Here is a 12,225-nt window from a genome sequence, read left to right as displayed (position 1 = left end):
CATCTCCGGATGAGACCCCTTCAGTACTGGTTGAAACCTTTGATTCCGCCCTACGCGTGGCATCATAGAAGCATCCGCGTCAGGGTGAGCCAAGCCTGCGTTGCAGCCCTGGCCGCCTGAAAGAACCCGCAATGGTTCAGACAAGGCGTGATGATGGGAATGGTCTACAGAAAGAAGGCTGTCTCGACAGATGCTTCCAACACAGGTTGGGGAGCTCTGTGCGAGGGCAATCCGACCTTCGGCTCCTGGTCGATAGCAGTAGGTCGGCTACACATCAACTGCCTCGAAATGATTGCAGTATGTCGAGCGCTTCAAACCTTCCTGCCGGACCTGAAGGGACACCACGTGCTAGTCTGCTCAGACAGCATGATGGTGGTGGCCTATATAAATCGCCAAGGCAGGCTCACCTCGAAACGCCTTTTCGAGTTTGTAAGGCGCCTCTTGGAGTGGGCAAATCTCAACCTACGTTCATTAAGGGCAGCACATGTGCCTGGCGTGCTGAACCAGGGAGCAGACATGCTATCTCGGAGCAACGTCCCCTCAGACGAGTGAATGCTCCACCCGCAAACGGTTCAGAAAATCTAGGAGATCTTTGGCAAGGCAGAGGTCGACCTCTTTGCCTCAAAAGACAACTCTCAGTGCCGAACTTATTTTTCGAAGAGTAAGGATGCGTTGGCCCATGAATGGCCCTACCTCCTCTTATACGCTTTCCCCCCGATCGCTCTGATCCCCCAGGTAATCAGGCGAGCCAGGGAACACAGACACAGAGTGCTATTAGTGGCCCCGCTCTGGAGAAACCATCACTGGATCTCAGAGCTGTCTCAGCTGCTTATAGCAACCCCGTGGCCCGTTCCCCTGAGGCTGGATCTCCTCTCTCAGGTGAACAAAACGATTTGGCACCCTCAGCCCGAACTGTGGGCTCTACATGTGTGGGCTCTCGACGGGAATCGGTAGATCTCCCCGAGAATGTCCTAAATACGATCTCACAGGCTAGAGCTTCGGCCACGAGACGCCACTACCCCCTTAAGTGGTCGGTCTTTTCCGCCTGGTGTACAACCCGTGATGAGGACCCCGTATCATGTGACATATCAGTGATATTGTCCTACTTGCAGGAGCTGTTGGATAAGGGCTGTTCCCCCTCCACGCTCAAGGTGTATGTGGCAGCTATAGCAGCTTCTCACACTCCTATAGCCAGACAGTCGGTGGGCCTCCCCTACATCCTCCCCGACCTCTCACGGTCCCTACATGGGATCTGCCCACGGTCCTGAGAGCCCCCAAGGGCTCCTCCTTTGAGCCACTTCAGTCTGCAACCTTAAAAGCACTTTCACTAGCATCGGTTAAGCGAGTGGGCGGCTTGCAGGCTCTTTCGATAAACCCTGCATGTCTTGAGTTTGGGCCTAACGACTCCAAGGTCGTCCTAAAGCCAAGACAAGGATATGTCCCTAAGGTGCTCTACACCCCATTTAAAGCTCAGGTTATTACTTTCTCTGCGCTCCCTCCTTCTGAGGAGGACCAGGACCCAGTCAGGGCACTGAAAATTTACATAGAGTTCCGCCCCTTTCAGGCAGTCGGAACAACTCTTCGTATGCTTTGGTGGCCGCACCAAGGGGTCTCCGGTCACAAAGTCGATGGTTGGTAGACGCTATCGCACTAGCCTACTCCTCCCTGGGTCTTCAGAACCCTGTGGGAGTGAGAGCCCATTCCACTCGAGGCATCGCCTCTTCTTGGGCGTGGTCTAGTGGTGTGTCCATAGCAGACATCTCTGCCTCACCGTCCACATTTGCCAGGTTCTATAGCTTGGACGTTCCGGCCTTACAGGCCCGGATTTTATCTGCTTAAGGTGCACACGCCTATCTAGGTGGTCTGACTCCCAGGCTTTGCCTGTTTCTTCAAGAACGCTCTTGGCCCTAATAATAGTGCTGAGGCTGTACTTTAGACCCTTGGAACGATTATCCAAAGCTGGAATGACTTCTATGAGTTCATCCCTCTTGCTTCCCGCAGGGCTCACCCTGCATATAATTGGTCCCTCTGAGTCCTTATCACTCAAGGCCAGTTTATATCAGTCGTTCCTCTTACATGGCACGGCGGGATTGAATTGGTTCCCCATTAGGCGTCTAGCGACGCAGTTCAAGTGAAGTGTCAAAAGGGAACATACTCGGTTACTTACGTAACCTCGGTTCCCTGAGATACGGGAATGATTACTGCATACATTGCTGTGCCATGATGCTGCACGACTCAGTGTCGTCGCTTCAGTCGAATTTACCTGAGATCCTATGGCGAAATGCCCGCTTATGTAGCCAGATGGCCCCACCCATTCTGGCAGGCTCTGGCGGGCTTCACCGCCATAGGCTCGTGCAGCACCACTGCCGAGTCATTGGTTCGTTTTTAATACACTGCACGAACCAATGGCCGTGCAGTTACACTGCGTGATTGAAAAAGTCTTCAGTCCTCGGAGAAAAAGGAGTGTTCCCCATTAGTATCTAGCGACGCAGTACTCGTTCCCGTATCTCAGGGAACCAAGGTTACGTAAGTAAACGAGTATGTTATCCTTGATTAACAAATCAAATCATTGTCAAAAAAAAGCATTCTGAACAAGTTCATTACAATATATTTGCATAGTTAACTGCATGTTTCTGACAAGTTTGTTGAATTTTTCATTTATTCTTTATTTTTTACTGGACATCTTCTGTCACTTACCTTATCTAATAGCAGTTTTATCTGTTTAGATGGACAGCTGTCCTGTTGTATCTCCTGCCATGCATATTAATAGCATCAGAGAAGGTCAACATTTAGCTTTGTCACAGGTAAATCTGTCAAATCAAATGTTAGACAAAAACACGACACAAAATATCCACCTGCTTCATTCTCATTCTCTTTATTCTCATGTTTCTGTTTGTCAATAGGATGGAAGGATCAGTAGAGAAGATAAACTGAAGTCTCGCTCCTCAGAGAGCCTCAACATTGGTCTTCCTGCTCCAATCAATGCCACATCCAATCATAAGCCCTCCTGTCATCCTGCCAGTCACATGTCCCCCAGCCACTGTACTCCTCCGTCATCTGTCATTTCATCAGCTGATGAGAGCATTCACTGCGGCTCCACGGCCAATCAGAGCACTTGCATGGGGCCTCACAGCTCTTCTTACTTTACCCAATGTTCTGTGAGCTCTGACCCCCTAACATGTCCCATCATACCTGGCTGTGTAAATACCATTGATATCTGCAAGGGAACCACAGGGCTCGGCCTCAGCATAGTAGGAGGCTGCAATACAGTACTGGTGAGAAATCATAAATTAAACCAAGCATATTAGACTTCACAGTGTTGAAACAGCATCTTCAGTGCAAATCTGAATATCAAATACCACAGCAATGTCTGTAGTAGTGATAGTCAGCCAAAAATGAAAATATCAGTTCTACTCATGTCATTAGCAGAATGTTCTTGCAGTGTTTTTTTTTCGAAATTCACCTACAAAGAAAAAAAAAATGACAAAGCATTTATGCATTCCAAAGCAAAGCAACATACATTGCATTCAAGATATCATTTTATCAGTTACCATCTGAATATAGGAATTTACTGTAAAAGTAGCTCATATAACTTCAGATGCCATATACCTTTGAGTTGAAATTAGATTTTTTGCATGAACTACCCTTCAAAGAAATATTACAGATCAAATATAACTTAAATTGTGAGATGCTGTCAACTAGTGCAGGAAATAATCTTAAAATAACTCAAACAAAAACTCATTTACAGTGGAAGTGAATGAGGTATGTTGACAGAAGGGTTTTAAAACCAGAAATATAAAGTTTGTTTCTTTTTTATTTTTTAATATTGAATTATTTAGTAGAAAAATGCTTATTATTTGATCTGTAAAGTTGTCTAAATCATGGTTTTGCTCATTTTTATGAACTGAGGAAAGGGTCTAAATTATTTTTTTATGTGGCATTCGACAGAAGGCCAGAAATGCTCTTGATAAAGCTTATAAAATATTCCTTTAAATTAAAAATAAATATAGAAGTAACATGTTGCAATCACCAGAAATCAAAATGGGAGTTCAAACAATATTCTCTCTTTCCCTGGGGCTTTTTTTATGTGGAAATAAACAAAGCCTTTGGATTCTGAAACATTTAAAAGGAAAGAAAAGTTATTAAAAATATTGCACTATTTTTAGGTTCATGCCAGCTTGAATGCATGGTGTCATTAAAGAATGACTCAAATGTTCAATTCAGCTTTTCACTTAAATGCTTTAACTAAATTTCTATCTTTGTCAGGGAGCAATAGTGATTCATGAAGTGAATAAGGATGGTGCGGCACACAGAGATGGTCGGTTGTGGGCAGGAGATCATATACTAGAGGTAAAAAACACGCTTTACCGGTGAAGTTGTATAGAATGTAGTTCATTGATCTCTTCACAGAGAACTTCCATTGAGCCAATCATAGAGTAGCAATCATTACTTTGAACTTGTGCCTTCAACAAGCTACAGTGCAGATTAAACTGAACTGAATGTTCAAATGGGGAAAATGTAATCTTTTCCTATCCAAGGTTCTCTGAATGGCTCTTAAGTGTGATTATTATCTCCTCCAGGTGAACGGCATTGATCTGAGAATGGCCACTCACGAGGAGGCCTTGAGCGTCCTGCGCTTGAGTCCGCAGCGTGTGCAATTGTGTATCTACAGAGACCTTGTGACAGAGAACCACTCCACACACCCCCTCCAGAACCACACGCCTGAAGACATGTGGGACCTCTTCAGTGTGGAACTGAACCTCAAAACAGGACAGGGACTGGGGCTTCGCATTGTGGGGAAAAGGTGGGTTATTCTAAAGGGATATAATTACATTACAGAACTGCACAGTGATTCATCTGAATTCATACTTGTCTATGTGTCTTGCAGGAATGACACTGGAATCTTTGTGTCTGAGATAACAAGGGGAGGGGCTGCAGACTTGGATGGAAGACTGTTGCTAGGTGACCAGATTTTGTCTGTGAATGGAGAGGACATCCGAGCTGCGTCACAGGACTATGCAAGCGCACTACTGCAGGTGCGCACAAATACACTTCACTTAGGAATATAGCAATTGATGCATTTCCTTCTTAATCATAATAGGGCTAATTATGATCCTCTCTCTCTCTGTGTGTGTGTGTGTGTGTGTGTTGTAGAGCTGTAGTGGGCCTGTGCTGTTGGAGGTGGCACGTTTTAAAGCTTCATCACACTACTCATATGGAGATCAGGTATTCAGTTTATACGGTACAGCTAGATCATTCCTGTTATGCAGTACCATCTAAACTACTACTTGTGATCTAAAACAATAAATATGTATGTGTTATAATTCATGGAAATTATTTTTATAAAGGGTTCAAAATATGCTCTTGTTTTGCAAGAAAATGAACAGATTGAACAAAATGAACAGATTGACAAAAATAATGGGAATAACGAGCCAAAGTTAGCCATTGCTCAGTGACTGACACAAGGGTGTCAACTTAAAGTTGATATATTTAACCATCTTTCGTAATTTTAGCAATTTTATCAAATTCTTTGAAGTGACACCAACTAATACAAAAAAAAAAAAAAAACGGTAACACTTAAGTATAGGGACCAATTTTTACTATTAACTAGCTGCTTATTAGCATGCCTGTTATTCACATATTGGCTGTTTATTAGTACTTATAAAGCACATGTATGACCATATTCTACATCCCTAATCCTACCCAATACCTAAACTTAACAACTACCTTACTATTAATAAGCAGCAAATTAGGAGTTTATTGAGTCAAAAGTCGTAGTTAATAGTTTGTTAATAGTGAGATTTATACCTCTTATTATAATTCCTTTTATAAATAGTAATTTGTAATTGTTTGAAGTTAACGAATAGCACATGGGAAAGTTTTGAAATTATAACTGCATAAAAGAAAATTATATGATTTCTTTTCTTTTTAAAAACTGTGAGGTTAATATTTTATACAATATATTAGATCCACTACTGTTCAAAAATGTATCATTAAATTATTAAATTCATTAAATTGATCAAAATAAACAGTAAAAAAGACATTTATATTGTTACAAAAGATTTCTTTCAAATAAATGCTTTTGTACTTTCTATTTATGGAATCCTGAAAAGAAAATATCATTTTCCACAAAAATGAAAGCAGCACGACTGTTTTCAACATTGATAATAATATGAAATATTTCTTGAGCAACAAATCAGTATATTACAATGATTTCTGAAGGATCATGTGACACTGAAGACTGGAAAATTCAGCTTTGCCATCACAGAAATGTAAAATATATTCTAATATAGTTAACAGTTATTTTAAATTGTAGTTAAATTTCACAATATAAGGTGTTTATTGTATTATAATCAAATCTTGATGAGCACTTGGTGAGACTTCTTTAAAAAACTTACAAAAATTAAACTGTTGAATGGTAGTGTATGATAGTGATATACTCTACACATATTTACAGCACACAAACACAACTTGTCTCAGTGGTATTCATCTTAGATCTAGACGGTGCACAATCTATACAGTGTTTGAGAGTCTGTGTTTTATTCGTGTTATGGCAGGTGGACAAGTTGGATGTCCCTCTCCTCTCCTCTCTCAGCACAGATGATTGTAAGAGTGTCTGTCACATCACACAATTATTCACTATTCAATATTCAGTTCTATTCATCGAGTCAATGCTTTCATCTTTTTGCACAGCTGTGGATGGAAACGTGGACATCAGAACTGTCACGGTTCAGAAGGTAGCTTTGTTTTTACATGCAGTAATATAAGGCATGTTTCTGCAGTAACTGTATGATCCAGTAGTAACTGTAAGGTTGGTGTGATTCTGTCCCAGCATGAATTTGAGTCTGTGGAGTTGAGATCGAGAGGCACACAGGGAGATTCAGTGATTTATATCTCCAACCTGGACCCGACCACACCTGCAGCACATGCAGGACTTCTGCAGGTAGAGACAATGAGAATGCATGACACTTGGCAGTGTTGGGGGTAATGCATTATAAGTAACGCGAGTTACGTAATCAGATTACTTTTTTCAAGTAACTAGTAAAGTAATGCATTACTTTTTAATTTACAAGAAAACATCTGAGTTTTATTTTTCAAAAACGTAACGGCAGTTACTTTGTTTTCCCATTTATTGAATGACAAGTCTCTTGTCCCCATGTTTGGAGAAATTGGAAGTTCAGAGGCGTTGTGTGTGCTGTGTGGACATGATGTTACTGTAATTCTAGATTAAACGTGAATGTGCATTAATTCATCTCACTCGCAAAAAATGATTTTAGTATTCATCAAAATGAATTAAAACAGTGAAATGCAAACTCAGAATATGACGCAAAGCTGCAATAATTAAATATGTTAAATAACACAAATGTATCTAATCCCATTTTATTAACCAATGTCTTTGCTGCTGACCTTTGATCCAGTTCAACCATACTAATAAGCAAAAATGACTTTAGATAAACTAACAATTGTGCTTCATTGTTTTTTAATTGCTGAAGAGCGTTGAACCTTCTTCTCCTACGTTCTACTGTACAGATGTGAATTTACTTTTCCTTCAGCCTGAGGTTTATTCATTATGCTTTTTGGTGTGAAAGGGATTTTACATTTGCTATAAATAGAACTTCTTATATTAAAAACAACAATCAAGCCCTGCTCATATTTAAAAAGTTAACGCGAAAGTAACGTAACGCATTACTTTCCATAAAAAGTAACTAAGTAAAGTCATTTTAGGGAGTAACTCAATATTGTAATGCATTACTTTTAAAAGTAACTTTCCCCAACACTGACACTTGGTGGGCCAAATCGCTGATTTTTGCAAATCGCCTTTCCTAAAAACGTGCTAGTTGGCTAAAGTAAACAGTCTCATGAGAACAGCTCGTCACCCCATGGAAGAGAGAGGTGGGGTGAGCAGATCTCATTAGCATTTAAAGGAACATGCACTGAAACGGCTTGCTGTGAACAGAGCTGTTTTTGACAAGGTAAAACGGGTATTGTTTTACACTACCATTGAGAATTTTTGAGGGTTGAATGATTGAGCAAGCCGCATTCTGTGAACACTGAAATTTGTGTAAAAATTTAGAAAATATATATTTTTAAAATTAGCTCATAATAACATTTTTACATTTTTACTGCAATTAATTTTTACTGCAATGAACTATAACTAATTTTGGGAAAATGTGTTGAGTTGATGACATCTAATGATTTTATATTTTTGTATATAGTCAAGATGGTCAAGGTGGAACAGGCCAAAATTACCATTTTAATGTATACAGAAATTTTCCTACTACATAATTATTATTATTTTTTTATTATTAGATACTAGTTTATCTAACATATCTAATTCCTACTACAAAAAAAATGACACCAAAATGAATACTCAAATTGATTGATTCCCACCACCCTCAAAAATAATCAACTCTGAATTGAATTTTCAGCTGGGTGCTAGGGTCATCAGCATTAACGGTACATCAACTGAACGCCTCTCAGTTACTGAGGCAAGTACTCTCCTGAGAAACAGCAGTGGAGCCATCACACTGCAGGTGTGTATCTTCAGACATGTATCAAATCATTTCAGATTCAAAACATAATCTAATGTTCAGAGCTCATCTTTCCCTGAATGTCACACCCTGTGTGTTTGATTAAAGCTGATGCCAAGTGGATGTGCAGATGGAGCTAGTAAAGATCGGTCATCTTTAATTCACTCCTCACCTGGACTCTCAGAGAATTACAATACCCACAACCACCAGAGGTACTCGAAATTAATATAATTTCTAATACATAAAAACTGCCAAACTGTACTGACATGGATTCCTATTATATTATTATTATCCTATTGTATTATGTTCCACATTGTATTGGCAACATTTTTATTTACTGTTATTAGTTTTTTATTGTTATTTATTTCTATTGATTTGTAGGAAAAGTTATATGTATTGTGTATGTGGGCAGTACATTTGAATCTAAATAAATTTTGCTTTTTTTATTTTGAAATAAATTCTTATTTTCATTCAGCAAGGAAGCATTAAATAATCAACAGTGACAGTAAAGGCTTTTACAAAAGATTTCTATTTAATAAAAATGCTATTATTTTGAAATCAGCATATTAGAAGAGTTCTGAAGGGTTATGTGACACTAAACACTGGAGTAATGGCTGCTGAAAATTTAGCCAAATTTAGCATTGCAGCCACAGAAATAAAACACATTTAAAATAGAATTTTCTCAGTTTGCCTAAATATCAACTTTTTTCATTTAGTACTGCCCTTCAGAAGTTATAGAAGATACTATAATAAGATAATAAGTTAAATTTACCCTGATCTTCATCCCCGGCTCTTAATGCATTGTTTTTCCTTCTGGGGCATCAGTGAGCGTTTGAACCTTCTGTAATAGTTGCATTGCATATGAGTCCCTCAGTTAAACTCAGTGTGAGAAAATGGATCTCAAAATCATACAGTCATTGTTGGAAAGGGTTCAAATACACAAAAATGCTGGAAAACCAAAGAATTTGTGGGACCTGAAGGATTTTTCTGAAGAACAGCAGGGCAGTTTAACTGTTCAGGACAAACAAGGGACTCATGAACAACTATCACTAAACAAAAACACAGCTGTGGATCATTCAGGTAACAACACAGTATTAAGAATCAAGTGTACGTAAACTTTTGAACAGGGTCATTTTTTATAAATTCAACTATTATTTTCTCTTGTGGACTATATGTAAACATCTTTTATGTGAAATATCTTATTCAGGTCAGTCCTAAATAAAAAAATAACATGCATTTTGTATGATCCCTCTTATTTTGGTAATTAACATTTTGCAGTTTCTGCAAGGTGTACTGTAAACTTTCGACTTCAGTTGTATGTATAGAACTCCAATATGTTTTAGAAAGTAATTTTTTGCTTTAATTTTCTTTTAACACTTTCTGTGTGAAATGTTTTGTCACTAAAATACATAGGTCCAGGACAAAATTTTTATGGCTGGGAACCAATAAGAACATTACATCATACAGGACTTTAGTCAACTATGTTCCTGGTCTGCTGAGGATGGCCCCGATTTATGCTTTCATTTAAGATTTATTACTCGTTTTATCCCAACGCTGCCTTCAATGAGTCCATAAAATATATATTAAAATTGCACATTTTTACTGAAACGCCTGCTTGTGGATATTTCAGAGCCAGTTTGCGTGTGCAGTTTTGTAGAGGCATTAGAGTCAGCAGAATTCTACACACTAAAGCTCTGATAAAGGACTTCACCTCCAGGGCACCCAGACTATTCAAACACCCTGTTCAATAGAAGTGTTATGCTTGCTTTTTTCATTTTTCTAACTGTACTAAGAGATTAATTGTTGCCCTGTTTGCCAAAAGGGTGTCTGAAAAAAAAAATGGGTTAAATTCTGTTTGTCTTTTGTGTGTGTTTAAGTTCTCCCCAGTTCCAGACTATCACTCTTGAACGTGGCTCTACTGGGCTTGGCTTCAGTATTGTAGGAGGATTTGGCAGTTCCCATGGCGACTTGCCCATCTATGTCAAGAACATATTTCCCAAGGTACACAAGAAAGAGTCTTAAACTAAAAAAGGTTGAGTAAATCTCTTGACTGCAGTGCGCCAAAGAGATCAATACATGTCCAAACACACATTCAGTTTGCATGTATGGTGGCATGCATACATGCCACCTCCTGACATGCAGTCATTTGACTGAGAAAGTAATGTTATTTGTGTATTTGATCGTGAAGCATATGTGACAGTGCTCTGTTTCCACAGGGAGCTGCGGTGGAGGACGGGCATCTGCGTCGCGGTGATCAGCTACTGACAGTAAATGGACAGAGTCTGGAGGGTGTCACTCATTCTGAAGCTGTCGAGCTCCTTAGACAAACCAGCGGGACAGTTACACTACAAGTACTCTCAAAACAACAACCAACATGCTGATAATGTCACTGTCCTGTCGCGATGTTTTGCATAGACCTCAAGGAGCTAATGTATTACTGATTGTTAGACTGGAGATTCTACAAGCTGCATTTCTCCAAAAAAAAAAATTAAACAAAATGTAGTCTTTTCTAATTGCAAAAATATCTCAGACAACGTGTGTAAAGTGGGAGAAGCCAATAGAGACTAGTGCTAAACCAGTGGTTCTCAACCAGGGGGTCTACAGGATGATTTTTATTAAATTATTTAAATATGAATGATTAATATTAATATATTAAATCTGACTAATCTATTAAAATATAACTATATACAAATATAATAAACTACATAAAATATAAATGACTTTTGATTTAATCGAAGAACATAGTTCGTAAAAATTGTGGAATATATATATATATATATATATATATATATATATATATTAGTGCTGTCAAATCGATTAATCGCATCAAAATAAGAAATAAGTTTTGGTTTACATAATGTGTGCACTGTGTATATTTATATGTATATATAAATACACACACATGTATATATGTATATTAAAATTTACATAAATATAAATATATATTTCTTAAATATATACATGTATGTGTGTGTATTTATATATACATATAAATATACACAGTGCACACATTATGTAAACAAAAAACTTATTTCTTATTTTGGATGCGATTAATCGTGATTATTCGATTTGACGGCACTTATATATGGTAAATTATCCACAATTAATTTCAAGCTTTCATGAAATGAAACTGTTGAGAACCATTGTGAATTGTAAACTGTGATTCTTTTACACGTATCAGCTTTTTTTTTTGTACTGTATTGCTTCACAACAGATTTGTACCATTAATGTCCACTTTTCAGCCTTTGAAGATATAACTGGCATAGTTAGTGCTAAGTGCTCACATTATGTGTAGTTATTCATAAGTGTGGTTCGGTTTCACATTTAGATTGTCATAAATCATGCAAAAAAACTATTTTAAGCAAGACTAATATATAGGAATGTTTTCTGACTGTAACTCAATAATGAACAATTATAGCTGTATAATTATTGTCTGTATATGTTGTCAAATGCATTCCATGCAAGTCAGCGCTTCACTGTTCTTTAAAATGATAATCAACATTCATCAGCTCATAGATTTGTCTTTTTCTACTGTAAATTTATCTGTATACAAAATAAATTATTTTATTGCAGTAAATAAGTGTATTAAAGTCTTCTTGTTAGACTACAAATTAAGTACTTATACAGTATTTATACTTATACAATTTTATATACAGTATATATACCTGGAGCTGTGCAGTGAGCTGTTTACCCA

General features: G+C 38.2%; 1 protein-coding gene across 1 annotated transcript in view; it reads left to right on the top strand.

Moving 5' to 3' along the window:
- si:dkey-92j12.5 (multiple PDZ domain protein) overlaps positions 1 to 11,207 on the top strand; it is a 45,943-nt gene extending 34,736 nt beyond the window's left edge. The window contains exons 31-43 of the mRNA XM_058768352.1: positions 2,727 to 2,804; positions 2,904 to 3,275; positions 4,267 to 4,350; positions 4,581 to 4,804; positions 4,889 to 5,036; positions 5,155 to 5,226; positions 6,558 to 6,606; positions 6,694 to 6,737; positions 6,833 to 6,943; positions 8,430 to 8,534; positions 8,640 to 8,743; positions 10,409 to 10,532; positions 10,748 to 11,207. Of these exons, the coding sequence (XP_058624335.1) occupies positions 2,727 to 2,804; positions 2,904 to 3,275; positions 4,267 to 4,350; positions 4,581 to 4,804; positions 4,889 to 5,036; positions 5,155 to 5,226; positions 6,558 to 6,606; positions 6,694 to 6,737; positions 6,833 to 6,943; positions 8,430 to 8,534; positions 8,640 to 8,743; positions 10,409 to 10,532; positions 10,748 to 10,912 (1,680 nt within the window). The 3' untranslated portion in view covers positions 10,913 to 11,207. The remainder of the gene's footprint in view (positions 1 to 2,726; positions 2,805 to 2,903; positions 3,276 to 4,266; positions 4,351 to 4,580; positions 4,805 to 4,888; positions 5,037 to 5,154; positions 5,227 to 6,557; positions 6,607 to 6,693; positions 6,738 to 6,832; positions 6,944 to 8,429; positions 8,535 to 8,639; positions 8,744 to 10,408; positions 10,533 to 10,747) is intronic.
- The last annotated feature ends 1,018 nt before the right edge of the window (positions 11,208 to 12,225 follow it).

Source organism: Onychostoma macrolepis, chromosome 01 (genome assembly GCF_012432095.1).
Source record: "Onychostoma macrolepis isolate SWU-2019 chromosome 01, ASM1243209v1, whole genome shotgun sequence".
Lineage (NCBI taxonomy): Eukaryota > Metazoa > Chordata > Actinopteri > Cypriniformes > Cyprinidae > Onychostoma > Onychostoma macrolepis.
The sequence above is the reverse complement of the archived record's forward strand: the minus strand, read 5'-3'. Positions and strand labels throughout refer to the sequence as shown.